General features: G+C 41.2%; 1 protein-coding gene across 2 annotated transcripts in view; it reads left to right on the top strand.

Moving 5' to 3' along the window:
* The window catches only part of LOC139420481 (nuclear receptor-binding protein 2-like), an 81,784-nt gene extending 55,669 nt beyond the window's left edge, over positions 1-26,115 (top strand). For both annotated transcript variants that reach the window (XM_071170676.1, XM_071170677.1), the window contains exons 2-17: positions 5,819-5,941; positions 7,829-7,930; positions 9,010-9,099; positions 12,023-12,063; positions 12,272-12,366; positions 12,643-12,666; positions 12,769-12,855; positions 13,030-13,085; positions 17,417-17,512; positions 17,937-18,069; positions 20,353-20,506; positions 20,687-20,822; positions 20,948-21,001; positions 21,192-21,255; positions 22,129-22,184; positions 22,285-26,115. In XM_071170676.1, coding sequence (XP_071026777.1) covers positions 5,819-5,941; positions 7,829-7,930; positions 9,010-9,099; positions 12,023-12,063; positions 12,272-12,366; positions 12,643-12,666; positions 12,769-12,855; positions 13,030-13,085; positions 17,417-17,512; positions 17,937-18,069; positions 20,353-20,506; positions 20,687-20,822; positions 20,948-21,001; positions 21,192-21,255; positions 22,129-22,184; positions 22,285-22,365 — 1,392 coding nt within the window. In that variant the 3' untranslated portion in view covers positions 22,366-26,115. The remainder of the gene's footprint in view (positions 1-5,818; positions 5,942-7,828; positions 7,931-9,009; positions 9,100-12,022; positions 12,064-12,271; positions 12,367-12,642; positions 12,667-12,768; positions 12,856-13,029; positions 13,086-17,416; positions 17,513-17,936; positions 18,070-20,352; positions 20,507-20,686; positions 20,823-20,947; positions 21,002-21,191; positions 21,256-22,128; positions 22,185-22,284) is intronic.
* Positions 26,116-26,405: the final 290 nt, after the last annotated feature.

Below are 26,405 nucleotides of genomic sequence, written 5' to 3' on the forward strand. Positions count from 1 at the left end.
GAGCTAGAGATTTGCGTTGGCTGCGTCTCAATCCACCGCATCTGCCAATGTCGGCCTTCTGCTGCGGGAGGTGACCGAGCTACAGCGGTGTTTGTCAGACCATGAGACATCACAAAAATTGGTATTCTCACGGAAACGTCTTAACGTTTTGCCTACAACCTGTTATGACCACTCTATGGAAAGGGGAGACTCTCACGAACACGGTGGTGTTCTCCACTTTGCTGTATGACCCCCAGAAGCGTCTGAAGGTAACCCATACAAACGAATGGAAGTATTGAGGTCGTTTTTTTGCCCCCCAAAATATAGGGTTAAATATGTGTCAAATATTTCCTTACCTTTCTTATGTCTCCTAGAATAAGGACAGTCACTTCAAAACCTTATTCCTTATGATTTAAAAAAAGATTATATTTAGCCAGTTATTCAAATGCATTTCTATGAGCTATAGTAGTAAAAGCCTAATTTAATATTTTATTGGAATACCTAAAGGGGTGCTAAAATTCAAAATCCAATAGCTAAATGATCCATGGTATGACATCTTTAAACAATTCCCCCCAACGGCTTAGACTTTTAGATTAATGGATAGCATAAATAGGAAACAAATCAAATAATAACAGTTCCATTCATGCAAAGTGTCAGGTAAATTGCCACAGTAGATTTGCTGTGATAAACAAGGAAATGCTTTATTTCAATTGTACGTAATGCTTGTCAAATAGATAAATCAACCTTGGTCTTTCAAAAAGGACTAAGTAGTTCTGATGATAATACCAAACAGAGGGCGAAGGTATCTTAAAATAATTTGGTTGCAAGCGGGAATAAGAATACTCCAACATCATCTTTTATAGGGAGCGGTGCATATTCAACAATCCCTATCCCAGTCTGCTGTCCCCACATGCTTCAAGATGGCCACCATTGTTCCTGTTCCCAAGAAAGCTAAGGTAACTGAACTACATGACTTCTGTCATCATGAGGTGCTTTGAGAGACTAGTCAAGGATCATGTCTCCTCCACCCTACCTGTCACCCAAGACCTACTTCAATTTGCTTACCGCCCCAATAGGTCCACAGACGATGCAATCGCCATCACACTGCCCTATCCCATCTGGACAAGAGGAATACCTATGTAAGAATGCTGTTCATTGACTATAGCTCAGCATTCAACACCATAGTACCCTCCAAACTCATCATTAAGCTTGAGGCCCTGGGTCTGAACTAGAGGTCGACCGATTAATCGGAATGGCCGATTTAATTAGGGCCGATTTCGAGTTTTCATAACAAATTTATTTTTTATATACCTTTTATTGAACTAGGCAAGTCAGTTAAGAACACATTCTTATTTTAAATGACTGCCTAGGAAAGGTGGGTTAACTGCCTTGTTCAGGGGCAGAACGAAAGATTTTCATATTGTCAGCTCGGGGGATCCAATCTTGCAACCTTACAGCACTAGTCCAACACAATAACGACCTGCCTCTCTCTCGTTGCACTCCACAAGGAGACTGCCTGTTACGCGAATGCAGTAAGCCAAGGTAAGTTGCTAGCTAGCATTAAACTTATCTTATAACAAACAATCAATCATAATCACTAGTTAACTACACATGGTTGATGATATTACTAGATATTATCTAGCGTGTCCTGCTTTGCATATATTCTGACTGAGCATACAAGCATACAAGTATCTAAGTATCTGACTGATAGGCAGAAGCAGTCGCGTAAACATTCATTCAAACAGCACTCTCATCTCTTCGATGGTTGTTGTTGTCGTTGTGTTGCTGGTTCGAGCCCAGGGAGGAGCGAGGAGAGGGACGGAAGCTATACTGTTACACTGGCAGTACTAAAGTGCCTATAAGAACATCCAATAGTCAAAGATTAACGAAATACAAATGGTATAGAGGGAAATAGTCCTATAATTCCTATAATAACTACAACCTAAAACGTCTTACCTAGGAATATTGAAGACTCATGTTAAAAGGAACCACCAGCTTTCATATGTTCTCATGTTCTGAGCAAGGAACTGAAACGTTAGCTTTCTTACATAGCACATATTGCACTTTTACTTTCTTCTCCAACACTTTGTTTTTGCATTATTTAAGCCAAATTGAACATGTTTCATTATTTACTTGAGGCTAAATTGATTTTATTTAAGTATTATATTAAGTTAATATAAGTGTTCATTCAGTATTGTTGTAATTGTCATTATTAAAAAAATAATTTAAAAAAACGGCCGATTAATCGGTATCAGCTTTTTTGGTCCTCCAATAATCGGTATCGGTATCGGCGTTGAAAAATCATAGTCAGTCGACCTCTAGTCTGAACCCCACCCTGTGCAATTGGGTCCTGGACTTCCTGACGGGCCGCTCCCAGGTAGTGACGGTAGGAAACAACATCTCCACTCCACTTATCCTCAACCTGGGGCCTCACAAGGGTGCGTTCTCAGACCCCTCCTGTACTCCCTGTTCACTCACGACTGCATGGCCAATCATCAAGTTTGCAGACGACACAACAGTGGTAGGCTTGGTTACCAACAACGACACGACAGCCTTCAGAGTGTGGTGTTACCTCAATGTCAGCAAAACAAAAGAGATGATCGTGGACTTCAGGAAACAGCAAAGGGAGGAGCACCCCCCTTCACATCGACAGGACAGCAGCGGAGAAGGTGGAAAGTTTTTTAAGTTCCTCTGTGTACATATCACCGACAAACTGAAATGGTCCACCCACACAGACAGTGTGGTGAAGAAGTCGCAACAGCGCCTCTTCAAACTCAGGAGGCTGAAAAAATGTGTCTTGTCACCAAAAACACCCACTAACTTTTACAAGTGCACATTTGAGAGCATCCTGTCGGGCTGTATCACCGCCTGGTACGGCAACTGCACTGCCCACAACCGCAAGGCTCTCCAGAGGGTAATGAGGTTTGCACAACACATCACCAGGGGCAAACTACCTGCCCTCCAGGTCACCTACACCACCCGATGTCACAGGAAGGCCATAAAGATCATCAAGGACAACAACCACCCGAGCCACTGCCTGTTCACCCCGCTATCATCCAGAAGGCGAGGTCAGTACAGGTGCATCAAAGCTGGGACCGAGAGACTGAAAAACAGCTTCTATCTGAAGTCCATCAGATTGTTAAACATCCACCACTAGCACAGAGAGGTGGCTGCCTACCTACAGACTTGATTTCATTGGCCACTTTAATAAATGGAACACTTGTCACTTTAATAATGTTTACATATCTCACATTACTCCTCTCATATGTATATACTGTATACTGTATCCTTCACTATCTATTCTTTACTATCTATTGCATCTATTGCATCTTAGCTCCTCTGTCACTGCTCATCCATTATATTCATATATTCTCATCCCATTCCTTTACTAGATTGTATGTATTAGATTTTGTTGTAGAATTGTTAGATATTACCTGTTAGATACTGCTGCACTGTCGGATCTAGAAGTGTTTCACTACACTCACAATAACATCTGCTAACCATGTGTATGTGACCAATAAAATAAGATTTGGTAATGAGGTGACCAATAATGGTTACTATTTCGATCAGCTGTGCACCTGAATTTAGAGCATATTGATGGATTAACGAGACATCAGCTGGCGATAATCTAGTGCTATCGATGGTATAGGCCACTTGTTATTTTTATTATATTCCAATACATTCTGAAGGCCTCCCATTTGCCTATCCATTGGCACATAATGAAAGGTGTGAAAACCGATAGATTACTTTTTGTTTCCATGGCTGAGCAGATTTGGGCCATCAGTTGATTGACAGCTAATTTAACAGTTTGTTGAACAGCTAATTTCACCATTTGCGCCAACCCTGTCCCTTTAATCAAACGACAATGTTTTGGTCATTATTATTCAAGAATCTGGCACTTTGCCACACCCATGTGTTAATGTTAAAATCCTCCCACTGCTAAATGGCATATTGTTAGACCTAGCCTAACATTGTCATTATCCTTTGTGATCATTATATTATACAAGCCTATCATGTTTTGCTGACGAGCACAGACTGGGGCATTCCACCTCAAAAAGCACAAGAAAAAGATTGTTCTGAAATTGTTTCTGTTAGAAACAGAAAATGTGCATTCCCACAACATTATTTTATTGAGATAAAATGTGATCTCTGAGAAATTAAGCTAATTGATTGCACCCAAATTGGCCATTTGAATTAATAGGATTCCTATAATAGTCAATAAATATATAGGACCTAAAATCCGATTTGGACAACTTATTTCTAGGTATGGTACTGCATTGTATGCAAACACCACTTTCAGCCAACTTGCACCGATTCTAAATATTTCTTCAGCCATTCAAATCCTCCTGCAGCAAGACTATTTTCCTCCTGTACAGGGTGGCTTGAGAAGAGGTGATGATCAAGTATGGTTTATGCCGATTCTGTAAATGCTATTAAGTTTAATGTAAATCTTACACGAGGCATTACACAGCATATCCTGTAAAAGATCAGTGCTGCCTTGGAACACAGACACAAACAGTGTTGCTGCTGCTCCGTTCAGAGTCAGTCTGGCCTTTTCCCTGACTCAGTGTCCTCAAGTCTGGTAGCACCACATGCCCCTGGCAGTCGACTCCCTCGCCCAAATCTTCCTCTCTCTCTTTGGCTCTGCCCTTCTCTCTCACATCCTATTGCTCAGGATCATTAAGAGACGTCTGGGTATTAACAAGTGGAATGGGTTTGGGTGCATCGTACAATTGAATACTGCAGTAGATGTGTAGCCGTTGAACCTGTCAGGTTTTCTAAGGGTTTCACGGTAACAGCTGATCTTTGTACTGTTCAACATTTTTCTGACTCTATAGAGACAGGAAGGGCAGCCCTCCTGTATCTGTCAAGAACAGGTTTGACCACTGTGGGCCTTACTTTTGCCGCTTTTGTGTTATCTGTACATCAGGGGAAAAGAGATTGGGATAAGCTATCTCATGTGCTTAGCTCTGAGCTGCAATGTGTGACTGACTATTCTCTTGCTGGCTGTATTCTGGGCTGAGCAGTCATCTGTGCTGTGTTAATGCATACTTACTGTTCATCTGAGGCGGAAGGAATGGGAGCCCAGGGCTTGTCTGTCTCTGTCTGCTCTGCCAGGCTCTGGAACACAGACACAAACAGTGCTGCTGCTCCGCTCGGAGTCAGTCTGGCCTTTTCCCTGACTCAGTGTCCTCATAAGTCTGATAGCACCACATGCCCCTGGCAGTCGGCTCCCTCGCCCAAATCTTTCTCTCTCTATTTGGCTTTGTCCTTCTTTCTCACATCCTATTGCCCACCCCCACTCCCAATTTCTCTCTCATCCCCTCTCTCCCAATCTCTCTTTTGTTCTCAGTCCCATCCCCCCTCCCCCTTGTCTCGCCTTTTCATGAATCCATCTCTTCACTCCGGAAGTATCTCTGATCCTCGCTCCCCTTGTCTTTTTGCGTCATCATGACACAGATGGTCGGGGCAGCAGGTTTTTTAGCAGTCAGACGTTATGGGACATCAGTGCTATAGAATTTTTGTTTACATAAGATCCATATCTGCCCATTTTAATGAATGAAAACCGGTATCCATTCAGGATTTAAAATGGGGATGCACAGCTTTGCAAAACGGCTGGCAATCCTCCCCATGCAGGGTCATTCTAAATCTCCTGTGATGTTTTGCAGCCATAGAGAGCATGGCTGGCTCCGAAACCTCTAAATGATTCACGATAATGGCTACATGTAGTAAGTTATGGCTGGAACAAGACACATGCTATATTTATGCTTGTTCCTCCTCAGTTATTGCATATGCAGCGCTTGTGAGATCTCTTGTGTGTGTTTGTCTCCCCCTGTAGATCAGTCAAGGTAATGTCCCAGGTGTCGAGAGTGCTTCACTGGCCATGGACACAGAGGAGGGAGTGGAGGTGGTGTGGAATGAGGTGCTCTTCAATGACAGGAAGGTCTTCAAGGCACAGGAGGTACGTAAGACAGAAGCTGTGCACCCTATTCCCTATATAGTGCACTACTTTTGACAAGGGTTCATAGGACACTATATGGGGCATAGGGAGCCAATTGGGATGCAGACAGGGTTTCGATTGTCAATGGCTATATGTTCCATTCAGAGGAGGCTGGTGGGAGGACGAGCTCATTGTAATGGCTGAATCAATGGAACGGGGTCAAACATGGTTTCCATAGTTCCATAGTTCGATGAGTTTGATACCGTTCCATTTATTTCATTCCAGCCATATTTTGGCGAACCATCTATTACTGTACATACAGTACCAGTCAAAAGCTTGGACACCTACTTATTCAAGGGTTTTTTCTTGATTTTTTTTACTATTTTCTACATTGTAGAATAATAGAGAAGACATCAAAACTATTAAATAACACATATGGAATCATGTAGTATTAAATCAATCAAAATATATTTTATATTTGAGATTATTCAAAGTAGCCACCCTTTGCCTTGATGACAACTTTGCACTCTCTTGGCATTCTCTCAACCAGCTTCACCTAGGATGCTTTTCCAACAGTCTTGAAGGAGTTCGCACAATGCTGAGCACTTGTTGGCTGCTTTTCCTTCAGACTGTGGTCCAACTCATCCCAAACCATCTCAATTGGGTTAAGGTTGGGGGATTGTGGAGGCCAGGTCATCTGATGCAGCACTCCATCACTCTCCTTCTTTGTCAAATAGCCCTTACACAGCCTGGAGGTGTGTTGGGTCATTCTCCCGTTGAAAAACAAATGACAGTCCCACTTTGCGCAAACCAGATGGGATGACGTATAGCTGCAGAATGCTGTGGTAGCCATGCTGGTTAAGTGTGCCTTGAATTCTAAATAAATCACGGACAGTGTCACCAGCAAAGCACCCCAACACCATCACACCTCCTCCTCCATGCTTCACGGTGGGAACCACACATGTGGAGGTCATCCATTCACCTACTCTGCGTCACAAAGACACAGTGGTTGGAATCAAAAATCTCAAATTTGGACTCATCAGACCAAAGGACAGATTTCCACTGGTCTAATGTCCATTTATTGTGTTTCTTGGCCCAAGCAAGTCTCTTCTTATTGGTGTCCTTTAGTAGTGGTTTCTTTGCAGCAATTCGGCCATGAAGGCCTTGATTCACGCTGTCTCTTCTGAACAGTTGATGTTGAAATGTGTCTGTTACTTGAACTATTAAGCATTTATTTGGGTTGCTTAAGGCTGGTAACTCTAATGAACATATCGTCTGAAGAGGAGGTAACTCTGGGTCTTTTTTTCCTGTGGCGGTCCTCATGAGAGCCAGTTTCATCATAGTGCTTGATTGTTTTTGCGACTGCCTTGTTGAAATTCTCCTTATTGACTGACCTTCATGTCTTAAGGTAATGATGGACTGTCATTTCTCTTTGCTTATTTGTGCTGTTCTTGTCATAATATGGACTTGGTCTTTTACCAAGTAAGGCTATCTTCTGTATACCACCCTTACCTTGTTACAACACAACTGATTGGCTCAAACACATTAAAAAGGAAAGAAATTCCACAAATTAACTTTTAACAAGGCACATCTGTTAATTGAAATGCCGTCCAGGTGACTCATGAAGCTGGTTGAGAGAATGCCAAGAGTGTGCAAAGCTGTCATCAAGGCAAAGGGAGGCTACTTTGAAGAATCTCAAATATAAAATATATTTTGATTTGTTCAACACTTTTTTGGTTACTACATGATTCCATATGTGTTATTTCATAGTTTTGATGTCTTCACTATTAATCTACAATGTAGAAAATAATACAAAATAAATAAAAGCCCTTGAATGAGTAGGTGTGTCCAAACTTTTGACTGGTAGTGTATGTACTCAAACCTCTCCCCATCCCATCTGTTTTTCAGGAAAAGATAAAGGAGATGTTTGAGAACCTGATGCAGGTTGAGCACCCAAATATAGTGAAGTTCCATAAGTACTGGCTGGACATGAGAGAGAGTCAAGCTCGGGTATGTCTGCTATCTATACTGAACAAAAACATAAACGCAACATATAAAAGTGTTGGTCCCATGTTTCATGTGCTGAAATAAAAGATCCCAGAAATGTTCCATACTTACAAAAAGCTTATTTATCTCAAATGTTGTGTATAAATGTGTTTACATCCCTGTTAGTGAGGATTTCTCATTTTCCAAGATAATCCTGACCGGTGTGGCATATCAAGAAGCTGATGAAACAGCATGATCATTACACAGGTGCATCTTGTGCTGGTATAACTGGTGTGAAATGGCTAGCTAGTTAGAGACCTTGAAGTAGTTGTTTCCCTTGCTCTGCAAGGGCCGCAGCTTTAGTGGAGCAATGGATAACGATGTTTTGAGGGTGGCTGTTGTCGATGTGTGCAGAGGGTCCCTGGTTCGAGCCCAGGTAGGGGCAAGGAGAGGGACGGAAGCTATACTGTTACACTGGGGACAATAAAAGGCCACTCTAAAATGTGAAGTTTTGTCACACAACACAGTTTTGACGGAGCGTGCAATTGGCATGCTGACTGCAGGAATATCCACCAGAGCTGTTGCCAGAGAATTTAATGTTAATTTATCTACCATAAGCCGCATCCAATGTCGTTTTTAGTGAACTTGGTAGTACGTCCAACCGGCCTCCAACCGCAGACCACGTGTGACCACACCAGCCCAGGACCTCCACATCCGGCTTCTTCGTCTGCGGGATCATCTGAGGAGGGAAAGAGGGGTGCTGAGGAGCATTTCTGTCTGTAATAAAGCCCCTTTGTGGAGAAAAACGAATTCTGATTGGCTGGGCCTGGCTCCCAAGTGGGTGAGCCTATGCCCTCCCAGTCCAGCCATGGCTGCACCCCTGCTCAGTCATGTAAAATCCATAGATTAGGGCCTAATGGATTTATTTAAATTGACTGATTTCCTTCTAACTCAGTAAAATCTTTGAAATTGTTCCAGGTTGCGTTTATATTTTTTTTCATAATAGATCATTCTCACTCACTCTTGGGAAATGTTTCTCTCCCTTCATCTCTTGGTTTGGTCTGCAAACTGATAGTATCTCTTTCTGCTAATCTGTTGGACAGGTCATCTTTATCACAGAGTACATGTCCTCAGGAAGCCTAAAGCAGTTTCTCAAGAAAACCAAGAAAAACCACAAGACCATGAATGTCAAGGTCAGTGTCTCTCCCATAGGGGAAATACCCTCTGACATCTGTGACACTTGTCAGTTAATGACATACTTGTTGATTCCCACAGTACCATGAGTTGGGTTGTGTTCAGTAGGGAGAAAACATTTGAAACGGGGAGGTACTACCTGAACTGTCCAATAAGAACACAGATTTACATTCTCCATTTGAAAAAAACATTTTTCTACCTTGTGCCCTACTGAGCACGTGCCTGATCAGACATTAGAGGATTATACTTTGGTAGTTCCATTTGTCGGTCAGCTCCGTATGGAAAAAGTGGTAAGCAAGTTAGGTCCAAATAAATATATTTTCACCAAGTCAAATGTATTTATTATATTAGAGGTTTCGTGATGCTTTTATCTAAACCAAAGTAGATAATTTAAAGATTGTTCAATACATCAGTTGGGGTCTCTATAAGCTTCAATATGAAGTCCTAAACCTAGATTGAAAGTGCATCCTTGTAGCTGTGTGGGCTAATATAGACAGAATGCTTGGAATAAGTTGAACCAATGGCCATGTGGTAAGTTGAGCCAATGGCAAGTTGAGCAAATTGAAGTGTTTTCTTCCCAGGCGTAATGCAAGGCATTGTTGCTGGGATATGAGGTAACAACAGGGCCTGGCCTATGTTAAGTGTTTGTTAGGTGTTAAGCCTGTGTTAAAAGATGCTTACAATTATTTAAAGGCAAAAAAGCGATTGTGGTTGTGTTGAATTGTGTTTGGGAAATAAAAATAGACGTGTTTTTTAAAAAGGTAGTGGTAATATTAACTTACCCTGTCCTGCTGCTCAACTTACCCCATACCCAGGGTAAGTTTGTGCCAATTTGGGGACAAGCTATGTTTTTAAAACTGTAATGTTTACATGAATTCTGATTATTTCCAGTGATACACAACATCCTGAAATATATGTAAATATCTTTGTTATAAAGAACACTATATTTCCCTTGACGGAGAGATGCTGAATGTAAAAAATGGTTAAACTTAGCCCACTCTGCCTTACAACACAGCAATGGGGGAGTTTGTGCACTAGCGCCCTCTACTGAAGAACATTAGAATCAAGCTTGGCAAGGCCAATGAACGTGATTCACTCCTTCAATTCTTCTGCTCTTCACCTTGAGCTGAGCAGAACAATACAGGCAATTCTTAAACAAACATTGGAATGTGACATTTATCAGGCTCACTCGTCCTTCTGGACATTGTTTGTTAAAGTTTGGGAACTAGTTTTGTGAAGTTTCCTTTCAATTTGTTGTTTATTATTCTGCCTGTTTAGCCTCGCTAACTTGTTGTAATCAGGGTTGGTTAGGTTACTTTTTAAATGTAGTCCATTACATTTGCTAGTTGCCTTTCCAAAATTTGAATCAGTAACGTCATTTTTGGATTACCCAAAAGCAGTAACGTAATCTGATTAGTTTCCATTACTTTTGGATAACTTTCCTCTTAAAAGGCATTAGAAGAAGACAAAAAGGATCCATCAAACGCATTTGGTGTCATCGTCATAGTGGTCTCTGACTTGTGGTTAAACTCGCTCAGGTGTAACAAACTTAAACTTGCGCCTATTTTAAATGCTGAATTGAATATCATTGAGAAAACAGGTGTATTTTTTTCTCCCAACCATCCTTTCTGAAGATATAATCATTTAACTTTTCAAACGTATCTGTAATCTGATCACTAGTAACATAACAGATTCAGTTTTGTTGGGAATCAGATTACATGTAACTCCCCAACCCTGGTTGTAAGTAAAATGACTGGCACGAACGAGTCGACATAGTCTGTTAAGCCGGTCACAACCTTGCCCACAGTCATGCGGTTTCACCATGTCTTTGAATGATACTCACAAGAGTTGTCTTGTATGTCTCGGCTGGGTGCATGCTCAGGCTGCCCTGGATCGAACCTGCTTGCATCCTTATGCAGCCTTCACCCCTAAGGTCATGACTATGTCCTACAGGTCTCTAGCTTTTCTCTAACTTTTTCCCATATCTGCCTCCTCTGTTTGCTTCTGAGGAGCAACGAAAGTTACATGCCCTATGGCCGGTAATGGCATTACGCAGGTATATTGAGCGGACCAGGGGTGTCAGTTTGTGCGACCAACTGTCTGTTTTGGTAATCCGGCTTGCCGGTAATGGCATTACGCAGGTATATTGAGCGGACCAGGGGTGTCAGTTTGTGCGACCAACTGTCTGTTTTGGTAATCCGGCTTGTGGTAGAGGACTTTCTAAGCATCGTCTCTCCCAATGGATTGTGGAGGCTATTGCTCGCTGTCATATGACAGAAAAAGGCAATCATTACCTACACCAGGGGTCTGGTGGCGTCTGGGGTGTTGTTTAAAGGGTTGCCTGTAGGAGATATTTGTGCTGTGGTGAGTTGGGCATCACCACGCACTTTTGTCCGCTTGGATGTCACTGCCCCCAGTGTAGCCCATATCGTGCTTTCAACTGGGGCATGAGAAGGTCATTAGGCAGGGCAGATTGGCAGATTGCACAATACCCAAGTACCACAGGTTTTCCTGTCTGGTTGGAATTCTGGGTAGGCCATTTCATTTGGGTGTCCACTTGGGGCGTGATTTCATATCCCCATAGCTGTGTTGTACCGAGTTGACCGACTGAAATGGAATATTCCATTATGACTATAACTACTGTTCCCTGAAGGAGGGAAACAAGGTACAACACCTGTTCGGCCCCATGCTGCCTAGTTCAGTGAAGTGGGGTACTGAATTGAAAGGATGAATCCTTGTCGGGCGCAATTCTAATGTTATTCAGTAGAGGGTGCTAGCGAGCCAACTCCCCATAGCTGTGTTGTACCTCGTTTCCCTCCTTCAGGAAACAGTAGTTGCAGTCATAACTGTAAGTTTACTGTTCCCGCATACTTAAACCATATTGTACTTTTTAAGTGTCTGCTGTTCACTCTGTCATTCCAGGCTTGGAAGAGATGGTGTACCCAAATTCTCTCTGCCCTCAGGTAAGACCAATAACTTTCTCTTTCTCTCATCCCCACGATTTATATCCAATGGCAGTCTGAACTAGTAATCCAGGACTGGGGTCTTTAACTCTTGTTCCAGTCCAGCACTAACATACCAGATTTTACAGATCATGTTCCAGCAGCTCTCCAGGGCCAAAGTGTTCAGTCAAGTGAATGGATCTTCAATTGCCATCTTATTTACCCCCAGTTACCTGCACTCCTGTGAGCCGCCCATCATCCATGGCAACCTGACCTGTGACACCATCTTCATCCAACACAACGGCCTCATCAAGATTGGCTCAGGTCTTACACCGCAGACTTTCTACCTAATCCTATTCCTAACCCTAACCTAGCTATAACCTGAACCTAACCCTGTGGTAACATGCATTAGGAACAGTTCAATTGTGACTTGAGAGCTTCATCTGAATAAATGGTAGCAGTAACAGTTAGCATTGCATGCTAGCAAACCCCTATACTGTGCATTGTGTGTACTACAATTGCCCAAATATGTATTATCATTGTTCTTCTATCTATGCATCTGAAGTTAATACTGGATACCCTGCTCTTTCCTATCCACAGTATGGCACCGGTTGTTTGTTAATGGTAAGAACCATATAAGTGTGCCGCACATCTAATTCTCTGAACGTCACAATATTCTGTGTGGTCTGGATTTGATTTTTCTAGCTGTCTGTCTTGTTCTCTCAGTGTTTCCGGAGGCCGGTGTTCATGGTAAAGTCCGTGCACACCGAGACGAGCAGAGGAACCTGCACTTCTTCTCTCCTGAATACGGCTGTGAGTGTTTTACTGAGCCTTCCTCGATTCTGATACAGTATATGTACTGTATGTCTGGTCTTCATGCTTTTATTAGTTGCCAGTTTCACTCCGGAGTTTCCCACGACGCTGTGACTAGGCAGTTAATATCATACATGTCATTTTAGAATAAATGTTCTCTCTCTCTGTGTCTAGCGGCTGAGGATGACTATGCCATTGACATCTTCTCCTTCGGGATTTGTGCTCTAGAGGTGAGCACCCAGCTGCAATAGTTGATACATGTATTATAAACCTTACTCTCCGTCCTTACGGACGATAAGACAATTATTTAATTCTGATCAATGAATTTAGTCTTTTAGGACAGTGAAGCACTGCTAGCAAATCTGAGCTTTGTGTCTATAAAACAATTGTATTGTTAAGTTATTGAAATGTGTAGGCCTGTTGACAATCCTTGCCACAGAAAAGATTACCATCAGGAAATGGAGAGTTTGCTCTTCATTTTTTTTTTAATAGCTCTCTTAAAGTTTTTCATATGTAGGCTTACACAGGAAAAAGGGTACATTACAGTGGTAAGGTAACAGGGCCTATAGCATTGTGAATTCCACTACAGTAGTGGCTTCTGATACCCAAGTGCCTGGCATGAACAGGCACACAAACATAACACAAATCTTGCAACAGACCTGCTTTACAGCGCATGTTTCAAAACAATATTTTGGGTAATGTATTTCCTTTGGAATTTACCTTGGGTTGAGGTTTGTTTGAATGAGAGAAGACTAGGGCAGGAAGGTATATGCAGACTTGGTCAAATTTTTGTCCTTACGCATTATTAATTGTCATTGAGTATGACCGACGCAGTGGAAACAGAATCCTCTCAAGGGTGAATGGAAAATCTTTTAAAAAAGAGATATTATAAATATTAGAATTATATAATTAATGACAATGGTTATGAAAATTAACAGAACCCATTCAAAGCATATTCTGTCCATTAAAATCACATCAAATTGATCAGAAATACAGTGTAGACATTGTTAATGTTGTAAATGGCATGTTGTTAGCTAATCCAAGTTTATAATTTTAAAAGGCTAATTGATCATTAGGAAACCCTTTTGTAATTGTTAGCACAGCTGAAAACTGTTGTTCTAATTTAAAGATGCAATAAAACTGGCCTTTAGACTAGTTGAGTATCTGGAGCATCAGCATTTGTGGGTTCGATTACAGGCTCAAAATGGCCAGAAACAAAGAACTTTCTTCTGAAACTCGTCAGTCTATTCTTGTTCTGAGAAATGAAGGCTATTCCATGCGAGAAATTACTAAGAAATTGAAGATCTCTTATAATGCTGTCTGCTACTCCCTTCACAGAACAGAGCGAAATGACTATAACTAGAATAGAAAGAGGTGCACCTGGGGCCTCCCACTCAACTGAGCAAGAGGACAAGTACATTAGAGTGTCTAGTTTGAGAAACAGACGCCTCACAAGTCCTCAACTGGCAGCTTCGTTAAATAGTACCCGCAAAACACCAGTCTCAACGTCAACAGTGAAGAGGCGACTCCGGGATGCTGGCCTTCTAGGCAGAGTTCCTCTGTCCAGTGTCTGTGTTCTTTTGCCCATCTTAATCTTTTATTTTTATTGGCCAGTCTGAGATATGGCTTTTTCTTTGCAACTCAATGTCTACACTGTATTTCTGATCAATATGAATATTATTTTAATGGACAAAAAATGTGCTTTTCTTTCAAAAACAAGGCCATTTCTAAGTGACACAACTTTTGAACGGTAGTGTATGTAGGCTAAATGTAGCCAAATTCTTTCTGGTAAATGTCATGATCTGTGATCAATTTAGAATAGGTTAGTTTAATAGCCTACTGTTGCATGATTATTGTTATACACACTGAGCGGCTGGACCCATGCTTTTACAGGCTTTGCCTTGGGAGCAAAATGGCGTCATAATGGCATTGCCAATACGCCATTTTTATTTTTTAAATGTAAATCTTTGTCAAACCCAATAAAGCTTGATATAAATAGTCACCCGGGGCTTTATTTAATGGTCATTTGGAATGTCAAGTCAATGAGCATTTGGGTAAATAATATAAAACATTGCGGAATATTAAGTCGCCAGTACCATGTAACAGGATGATGTGCTTATTTTAAGAACATCTGTGCAAAATTGTAGGAGTAGACCCTGCTTAGTGTATTATAATATAGATGTGTTGCATTGTCTTCAAGTTGTGTTCATAAGCACAGTGCACACATGTCCTCTCTCTGCCTAATATTTCAGACACTGTGTATAACAGAACACAACACACAGACCATACATATACGCTCATGTCCCTCAGTGGTGTGAATGCCAAGGGAAGCCCGTTTGGATTTAGCTTCAGACCAATCACATCACATTAGAAGTTGTCGTTATCCTCCGGTAGCTAGCTAGCTAAAATTGTCCCTTTCCTAAATTAGTCATGGATGGAGATAGGGATTTGGACTTGGTGGTATTACTTAGTTCTCCATACTGGCCAATGATTATAACAGTGATTCTGATCAAACCATAAATTCATACATTGTGCCCCTGGCCTGAGAGGATGTAAGTTCAACATGTAGCTAGATGTAGAAATGTTAGGCTAATGCTAACTAGCTGGCCTGGCGCATCATTGCGCATGAAAGGGAAGTTAGGCTAGCGAGCAAGCATTTTAGCCAGGTGGCCTAGGACAACAAAAACTAAAAGCTTGTATCACAGAGTCATAGACTGTTTAGGCAACATGAAATGAGGAGGATGGTATTGGCATTTCTCTGCAAGTAGAGTCTCACACACACATAAATCATTACCATGGATAGCCACATCATGTAGCTTATGTTGATTGGACTAAATTGTTTTTGGTATCTTTTAGTTGTCACTGTATTAGACTAAGCATAGGTGATGAGATGATGTTGAAATGGTGCTGGAATAGTGGGAGCAGTGCCTGTTTTCTTTGCAACTTGGTAACTCGCCTTGGTTATAAAGCAATGGTTGTTTAGTAGTCCGAAAATGTCGGAAGATTTAACTTGCTTGACCTTGCTGTATGTCATGTAACGGTTTGTTACATGCAATATATTTTTACGCATTCACCGGACAGATGTTGCTCTTTGGTTTTGTGATGAAACAAAGGTGTGGTTGAATTTATTCTGCCATTGTGTCTTCTTATTGTCTCGGCCTTAGACCTATATATCACAGTGTCAAGACATATGAACTAGCAGGTTATAGAGCAAACAACGCAATTACAGTTGAAGTCGGAAGTTTACATACACTTATGGTGGAGTCATTAAAACTAGTTTTTCAACCACTCCACAAATGTCTTATTAACACACTATAGTTTTGGCAAGTCGGTTAGGACATCTACTTTGTGCATGACACAAGTCATTTTTCCAACAATTGTTTACAGTTGTATCACAATTCCAGTGGGTCAGAAGTATACATACACTAAGTTGACTGTGCCTTTAAACAGCTTGGAAAATTCCAGAAAATGATGTTATGGCTTTAGAAGCTTCTGATAGGCTAATTGACATAATTTGAGTCAATTGGAGGTGTACCTGTGGATGTATTTCAAGGCCTACCTTCAAACTCATTGCCTTTTTGCTTGACATCATGGGGAAATCTAAAGAAATCAGCCAAGACCTCAGAAAAAAAATTGCAGACGTCCACAAGTCGGGTTCATCCTTGGGAGCAATTTCCAAATGCCTGAAGGTACCACGTTCATCTGTACAAACAATGATGACCATCGTTATGTTTGGAGGAAAAATGCTTGCAAGCCGAAGAACACCATCCCAACCGCGAAGGGGTGGCAGCATCATGTTGTGGGGGTGCTTTGCTACAGGAGAGACTGGTGCACTTCACAAAATAGATGGCATCATAAGAAAGTAAAATTATGTGGATATATTGAAGCAAATCAGTCAGGAAGTTAAAGCTTGGTCGCAAATGGGTCTTCCAAGTGGACAATGACCCCAAGCATACTTCCAAAGTTGTGGCAAAATGGCTTAAGGACAATGTACTCAAGGTATTGGTTGGCCATCACAAAGACCTGACCTCAATCTTATAGAAAATGTTAGGGCAGAACTGAAAAAGCGTGTGCGAGCAAGGAGGCCAATGAACCTGGCTCCGTTACACCAGCTTCAGGAGGAAAGGGCCAAAATTCACCTAACTTATTGTGGTCGGCTACCCAAACCGTTTGACTCAAGTTCAACAATTTAAAGGCAATGCTACACTCAATTAGTATTTGATATGTAAACTTCTGACCAACTGGGAATATGATGAAAGAAATAAAAGCTGAAAGAAATCATTCTCTCTACTATTATTCTGACATTTCACATTCTTAAAATAAAGTGGTAATCCTAAACTGACCTAAAACAGGGAATTTTTTACTACGATTAAATGTCAGGAATTGTGAAAAACTGAGTTTAAATGTATTTGGCTAAGGTGTATGTAAACTTCCGACTTCAACTGTATCACAACACATAGGGGAAAAAAAGCCATATTACAACCTGCCTTGGCTTCCCTGGGGATTTTACCCATGCACCGCTTCTGATGTCCATTCTTAACATAATCTCCTTTATTTATAGATGGCTGTCCTGGAAATCCAGGCTAATGGGGATGCTGTTGTGTCCAAGGAGGCCATCACCAACGCAGGCCAGTCTTTGGAGGATCCCCTCATGAGAGTGAGTTTCACTCATGTTTCCTTTTATGGCCCAAATATAGCCTAGCAACAGTGGGCAAATGCACAAAAACACATGACCACATTCATCTTTCTCTGATTAAAACAAACTTATTTAACTAGGCAAGTTAGTTAAGAACAAATTCTTATTTTACAATGACAGCCTACCGGGGAACAGTGGGTTAACTGCCTTGTTCAGGGGCAGAACGGCAGATTTTTACCTTGTCAACTCGGGGATTCGATCCAGCATCCTTTCGGTTACTGGCCCAATTCTCTAACCACTAGGCTACCTGCCGCTGTCAATAGGGACAGGAGTTTTACTTGACTACGTGACCTGACCAGGAAACCAGACAGAGTTTTGACATAATTGACATTTATCAAACCCTAACCACTACATAGCTTTAACTTGGCTCCACTCCCTCTTATAGGAGTTCACCCAGTCATGTGTACGTCATGAAGCCAAGCAGCGGCCCACAGCTCACGACCTGCTATTCCACCGCGTGCTGTTTGAGGTCCACTCCCTCAAGCTTCTGGCTGCCCACTGCCTCATCAGCAACCAGTGTGAGTGTTTCCTCAGTCCTCCTCTGGAGCCCCAAAGCACACCGCATGCAATATGTGGAATTGCCATTTGAGTGATTCCACACGAAACCCAGACAAAGAAATACCATGATTTTGGGGATGTTCACGACATTTCATCCATAGTATTGGAGGAAGGATTTGATATTTGTATCGAAAAGCATAATTGGGCGCTTTTTCTTGGTTGTATTCATGTGTTTTGTGTCTGTCTCCGACAAAGAAAGTTTGACTTCCACCCAAAATTACTTATTTTATTTTTTATGTTTAAGGAAGTGTGTAGGTCCCAATCTATATCACACAGCTATGAAAGTTCTATATTTAGAACCGCCTGCTCGATCGGGGACTGTCAAATTTGGCATATTTATTACATTTTGGCCTTACACAGGCCTCCTTTGAGACGCCGTAATGTTTCATTTGTAAGTGCTACAAACCAAAATTGGTGCCAGATGAAGCTTTACTGCTTGTTCGATAATATGAGTAGTATTTTGATTTCAATCATTTTCCTACATTAATTTACGAATATCGAAAAATATGAATATTGAAAAAACAAATGTTTTTATTTAATCATTGTTAACTATATTGTTGAACATAATATGCTCTACGGGCATATCAAAGTTCCAGGGTGAGACCTCTGCTAGTTTTAAAGTTATGACCCATTTTGTACATGAAATTGGCATAGGTAATGTAACCAATCACAACCCTCCTTTTACTTGTATCATTGCACATCCTGAAAATCGCCAGTAGGGGGCGACCATTTTGAATCCATTTTCATATTCACTCTGTTGGTAATGCTTACAAGTTGGATCATAACTATAAAAGTAGCAGAGATCCCACTCTAAAACTTTATTATCCATGCATAATCACTTTACCTCTACCTACATGTACACATTACCTCAATTACCTCGACTAACCTGTGTGACATTTGAGTGAAATATACCGGTACCCCCTGTATATAGCCTCGCTACTGTTATTTTATTGTTTATTGTTATTTGTATATTTTTTATTTTATAAATGTTTTACTTAAGTTTATTTTAGTAAATACTTTAACACTTTTTTTTCTTAAAACTACATTGTTGGTTAAGGTCTTTAAGCAAGCATTTCACTGTAAGGTGTTGTATTCAGCACATGTGACAAATAACATTTGATTTGATATGCCTGTAGAGTATATTATATTCTTTTTTTTTTTTCTTTTTTTTTACCCCCTTTTTCTCCCCAATTTCGTGGTATCCAATTGTTGTAGTAGCTACTATCTTGTCTCATCGCTACAACTCCCGTACGGGCTCGGGAGAGACGAAGGTTGAAAGTCATGCGTCCTCCGATACACAACCCAACCAGCCGCACTGCTTCTTAACACAGCGCGCATCCAACCCGGAAGCCAGCCGCACCAATGTGTCGGAGGCTACACCGTGCACCTGGCAACCTTGGTTAGCGCGCACTGCGCCCGGCCCGCCACAGGAGTCGCTGGTGGGCGATGAGACAAGGACATCCCTAACCCGGACGATGCTTGGCCAATTGTGCGTCGCCCCACGGACCTCCCGGTCGCGGCCGGTTACGACAGAGCCTGGGCGCGAACCCAGGGACTCTGATGGCACAGCTGGCGCTGCAGTACAGCGCCCTTAACCACTGCGCCACCCGGGAGGCCCTATTCAACAATATAGTGAAAAATGATGATCAAAAATGTTTTTTTTTCAATATTCATAAATGAATGAAAGAAAACAATTATCGTAATCAAAATACTACTCACATTACAGCGAAAGTGGTAAAGCTTCATATGACACCAAATTCTGCTATGTAGCACTTACAAATTAAACATTATGGAGTCTTAAAGAAGGCCAAAATGTCAGAAATATGCCAATTTTGATGAATTATTTCTCAATTATGGTTTTAGATACAATTGTCAAATATATGTCAACATTCCTTCCTCCACAGGACCGTTCTTTGGATTAAATGTTGTGAAAATCCATCAAATCATGGTCTTTTTTTGGTCTGGGTTTCATGAGGAATCACTTTTTTTGGGCCGGGGGAACCAGTCTGTTTGGTATGACAAGGAGTGGCATGATGACACAAACAGAGTGGTATCCAGGCTAGCCATTTCTGTGGGAGAGAGAAAATGTTTCCATGTTTGTCACATGACAGCTGAAAAATTATGTAGATTTTGTGGGATGTATCTTTTGTTACAATGGAAGTGGAAACATTTTTCTATTTCATTTGCTAATAGACACCCTGGTGTGGAATCCATGTAAAGCTCCCTTTCCCTTCTCTACCCAGACCTGCTCCCAGAGAACTGTGTGGAGGAGAAGACCAAGTCCTTTGATCCCAACGGTCTCATGGCGGAGATCAAACATGGCGACCGGCCTGGTGTGCAGCTCAAGTACTCCCATGTGTCCCCTTTGGAGCTGGACAAGTTCCTGGAGGACGTCAAGTAAGGGCTAATTCCACTCACCCATTGGGCTCAGGTCAAAAGTAGAACACTATATAGAGAATAAGGTGCAATTTAGGACAAAACCTGAGAGGACTGCCTTGTTCATTGTGAAGGTTCATTGTAAAGGGTATTATATACACACCTGTGGCTCCTGACTTCATTCTGAATCCCCCTCCTCAGGAATGGGATATACCCCCTCATGAACTTTGCGTTATCGCGGCCCCACCCCGTCCCCCGTGCCCTCTCCCTGTCCCATGAACAGGTGGAGTCGGTAAAGACCCCCACCCCTGAGCCCCAAGAGACAGAGAGCAGAAAGGTGAGGTCTGTGTGTGTATGTCTGTATCTCATTCTATTTGTTTATGTCTGTGTGAGAGAGACAGTGTTGCAAGTTAAAGTACGCTTATCACTCTAATGCAATGTCGGTCTGATGGTGTGTTGCAGGTGATTCAGATGCACTGTAACTTGGAGTCAAATGAAGAAGGGACCAAAACTCATGTGAGTTTGATTATAATCTTCTTTTAAGTAATGGCGTCCATCTCACGGCGGTCTTTTGCAGTTACCATAACTGACATGACAAAACCCCCCCCCCACTTATTTTTTCTGTCCTTGGATCCCCACAACTATTTGCATTTGGGGATAAGCATATTCTGGGTTAATGAAATGTATTCCTCTCTCCTCTCCTTAGCTCTCTCTGTTTCTTAAGATGGATGACAAGCTCCATCGACAACTTAGCTGTGACATCCTTCCAAGTGAGTTCTAATGGACACTTTATCTGTTAATACAGTTAATTTCTTGCCACTCTTGATAAAGATGAGCAAAAAGTAAATACAAATACTTAGCTCTATTGTATGCTCAAAAAAAATTGACAATTATAATACACAATTGCTCAGAGAACGAGATTTTGTTTACACCACTTTTTTCAATACCTCACCTTGCGAGGATAACGGCACTGAGCCTTTTCCTCAAATGTTTTATGAGATTGGAGAACACATTGGGTGGGATCTTAAACCAATCCTCCATACAGAATCTTTGCAGACCCTTGATATAATTAATCTGTGCTTATAGACTGCCCTCTTCAATTCAAACCACAGGTTTTCAATGGGGTTCCAGTCTGGAGACTGAGATGGCCATTGCAAAATGTGGATTTTGTGGTCAATGAACCACTTCTTTAGGATTGTGATGTGTGCTTGGGGTTATTGTCTTGCTGGAAGATCCATTTGAGGCAATCGGGTTTTGGGCTACATTGTCCTGGTAATGGGTAAACTTCATAATGCCGTTGACCTTAACGGCATTATGCCATTGACCACAGGGCCCCAGGACCAGTGGAAGCAAAATAGCCCCATAACATCAAATATCCACCACCATATTTTAACAGTAGGTATGGGGTTATTTTCTGCATAGGCATCCTTATTTTGGACACCAAACCCACCACTGGTGTGCTTGAACAAATAGCTCAATTTTCATGTCATCTGACCAGTGCACCGTTGCCAATACCATTTAGTAAACTCCAGGCGTTTACATTTGTTGGATGACATGAAAATAGAGCTCTTTGGCCATGCACACCAATAGTGTTTATTGCATACTGTTGTATGAGGCTCAACCATTTTGAATGAATCTTTCAGATGACAGCTCCAAAGACCTTGCCAATGAACTTGTTCACTACGCTTTCATAAGTGAGGTAGGTATTATTTTTGCGTAATGTTATTGCAAATGGCCTTAATCATTATAATCAATATCCTGTAATGATCTGACCGCTAACCCTGTGTAACCCCATGCAGGAGGACTGTGAGAAGCTGGCAGGGTTCCTTGAGGATGCGCTCACCAGACACAAGGGCAAAGCCTCTGGAACCACACAGTGAGAAGGGTCCATTATGAAAACTGGCTCAGAGAGGGGCCTCATGCATTGACCACTCGAACAGAAAGAGAAAGGGGCCAGAAGGCAGGATCCCTCAGCCAGGATCAGAGGGGTCAGGTCCAGTGAGGGTTTGAGGGATTGGGACTGGGGCTGATGATTGGTGGGATCATCCCATAGAGGGCTAGGATAGGCCAGGATTGAGAGGGACAGGAAGCATCTCTGGTTGGAAGACATCATGGCTACAGTGCATTCAGAAAGTTTTTTTTTAACGTTACAGCCTTATTCTAAAATGGATTTTTTGTTTAACTACAACCTACACACAATACCCCATAATGACAAAGTGAAAACAGGTTTAAAGAAATATTAGCATTACAAATATTTATTTGTATTAAAAATAAAAAACAGATACCTTATTTACATAAGTATTCATACCCTTTGCTATGAAACTCGAAATGGAGCTCAGGTGCATCCTGTTTCCATTGATCATCCTTGAGATATTTCTTCAACTTGGAGTCCACCTGTGGTAAATGCAATTGATTGGACATGATTTGTAAAGGCACACACCTGTTTATATAAGATCCCACAGTTGACAGTGCATGTCAGAGCAAAAACCAAACCATGAGGTCGAAGGAATTGTCCGTAGAGCTTCGAGACAGGATTGTGTCGAGGCACAGATCTGAGGAAGGTTACAAAATAAATTCTGCAGCATTGAAGGTCCCCAAGAACACAGTCGCCTTCATTCTTAAATGGAAGAAGTTTGGAACCACCAAGACTCTTCCTAAAACTGGCTACCCGGCCAAACTTTTCAATCGGGGGAGAAGGGCCTTGGTCAAGGAAGTGACCAAGAACCCGATGGTCACTTTGACAGAGCTCCAGAGTTCCTCTGGAGAACCTTCAGTATCGAGGTAAAGATGAACGGAGCAAAGTACAGAGAGATCCTTGATGAAAACCTGCTCCAGAGCGCTCGGGACCTCATGCTGGGGTTAAGGTTCACCTTCTAACAGGACAACAACCCTAAGCACATAGCCAAGACAACGCAGGAGTGGCTTCGGTCAAGTCTCTGAATGTCCTTGAGTGGCCCAGCCATAGCCCGGACTTGAACCCAATCGAACATCTCTGGAGAGACCTGAAAATAGCTGTGCAGCGACGCTCCCCACCCAATCTGACAGAGCTTGAGAGAATTTGCAGGGAAGAATGGGAGAAACTCCCCAAATGCAGGTGTGCCAAGCTTGTAGCGTCATACCCAAAATACTCGAGGCTGTAATCGCTGCCAAAGGTGCTTCAGCAAAGTACTGAGTAAAGGGTCTGAATACTTATGTAGATGTTATATTTCAGTTTTTTTTTCTTCATACATTTGCAAAAGATTCTAAAAACCTATTTTTACTTTGTCATTATGGGGTATTGTGTGTAGATTGAGGGGGAAAAACTATAATACATTTTATAATAAGGCTGTAACGTAAAAAAAATGTGGGGGAAAATCAAGGGGTCTGAATACTCCCCAAATGCACTGTATGTTCAGCTATCCCACAATGCAGTGGAATGCCTTAAAATGTCTTCATGACTTTGTTCCTCCATGATGTCACTACTGTTACTGTACTGCCAGTAGAGATATTTCCAATGATGGATGGACATAGTTAATTCGATACAAACAAATAAAACAGCTATGTTTTCATGTTAATTTACAATACTTTAATTAATAGTTTATAACTCCAGAAATGTTAATTGTTTTTAGAAAATAATCTTAAAAAATAAGATTTTTTTATAAAATGACTCCCTAGTTTTATAAGCCCCAGAAATACCTACTGTAGAAATGTCTAGTGAGAGTAACTTTGATGACAAAGATGAGAACCGTCCAACATGCACTGGTAATGCTAAACATGCTAACACTTATTTATGTTTGCTTAGTTCTATGAACAGCATTGGCGTTGCACAGACCTCTTTTTCTGTTTAAGTTTTAATGGTGTATAATGGTCTTCAAACAAACTCGCAGTGCATTCTACCAATCGTTTACTAGCCTGAATGACTCTCCATGCATTAGTAGTAATGAGCAATGAGATGATGCCTCTCTTTTAGTCTGTAGTGCTCTTAAGGGTTTTCCCTGTGAAAGTGTTCTGTAAGCCAAAGACTTGCAAAGTGCCTGTGATGGCAACCTACCATGTACAAAACCCATAACACATTACACAGCAACATAAAGCGACTTCAGAATAAGATGGAAAACTCCTCCAGACAGTCAACAATTCAGGCTATTGTGTTGATGTCAACAGAATGATATACTTTTATTTTCCTTTATTCTGAAAACCAGATTGTGAATGTGAAGAGGGGCCACAGCAGAAATGTTTAAATACATTCTAGAAAAGGAATTGCAGCTAAACACAGAATGTGTACTTAATATACTCCACTCCAATTGAGACATTTTAGAACAAGAATATAAATGGAGGGTTTTCATAAATAGTTCAGAAGAAATAAAGCCCATAATAAAATTATTTGGGAGCAATTAGTTGCTGTTTTATTGAATGATACAATATCTGTATCTTAATTTGATCATTCTGTTGTCGCTGAGAATCTTCCTGCACCGCAGGAAATTCAAATGAGACTTGTGATTTACAAAAATTCACTGAAAACTGCGGGTTATCTTTTTCTCTCGTTCGCTCAAATGCCAAAGCACCAGATTGAATGTCGCAGTAGTACATGTATTCTAATGTACATCAACAACCGTAATTTTCAATAGCTTAATAACACAAGATGGATATTGGTCTCCACTACGACATACAAGTGTATTCGAAATGTAGCCATAGGCTACACCTAAACTATAGCCTATCAAAACTAATTTCCTATTTGAAAAAATATATATATTAGCCTAATGAAATCCTGCTGCAGGATTATTTTACTCCTGTGACAAAACTGGTCAAATTAAGATAACAACTACAGTACACAACACAAGAAAGCGTTATATGCTTATGTACAGTAGGTTGAAGCTGAATTCTGCGTTAATATATGTGCTATTTAGCCTTTATGTCCACTGATCCCTAATCTCGGTTAACCCAGTAGACTGTCCACAAGAGATTAACAGATCTCCAATGCCTTTTAAAGAAAGCAAGAGTCAAGTAATAAGGGATTTTGGTCTAAGTGGATTTAGTAAATTATGGATGGCTTTAAGAAGTTGCCTGTGTTTTTAGGGAGGAGAAAAAAAGAACTTTTCTTAATCAATCTTGAACAATATATGTTCTTCAGTGTCTGCATCTGTTAACAATATTACATGTGTTTGTACATCTGTAAAGCTGTGGCCCCATTACAATTGCAGTCCTGTATAATCTGCTAATTTCTCTTAAAATGTCCAGCCTTTTATCTGCTAGTCTCGAGGGAAACATTTCTGGGAGAAGAGTTATCGGTAGAATATTGTGTAGATAAATGTGTTTACCTTGAACAGAAGTGTGAATGCTTAGAGTGGTGCTACTGTTGATCTTATCTGGTCTCATAATCTGCAATGCATGTATTAATAATAGCTGAAACTGTTCAGGCTTTGCTTTTCCAAGATTGCCTTAGTCATTGACTGACTCCAGGGGGGGACCTGCTCGAGACAAATGTATGCCCATTCATCCATCCATCAGTCTTTTTCTGTAGTGATCACTTTCTCCTCAGTCTGGATTCTGTTGAATTTATGTAGGCTCTGTATAGTACTGGACGTGTTCTACTTATCCTTCTGTAAATTATTGTACTGCAATGAATGACGATAAAAAAATGTTTTGTCACACCATGGTGAGACTGTTTGAAGATTATTATTATTATTTTCAATATATTATTGGTCTTGGGGTCCTGACAAACATTTAAACTTTAAGACACAGATAAGTAACACCCCCCCCCCCCCCCCCCCCCCAAAGTCAAGCTGTTAATTTCAGTTCGAGGGGCCTGACAGCAGACAGACAGTGACCAGGGGGAGGTCACACAAGTGAAAGAAGTTTTATTGAAAGGGTCAATCTGTGATTGCTACGTCCATTTTTTATTTGAGAATATAACTTGCCTCATCAAATCAAAGTTTATTTGTCA

This window comes from Oncorhynchus clarkii, chromosome 11 (assembly GCF_045791955.1).
Source record: "Oncorhynchus clarkii lewisi isolate Uvic-CL-2024 chromosome 11, UVic_Ocla_1.0, whole genome shotgun sequence".
NCBI lineage: Eukaryota > Metazoa > Chordata > Actinopteri > Salmoniformes > Salmonidae > Oncorhynchus > Oncorhynchus clarkii.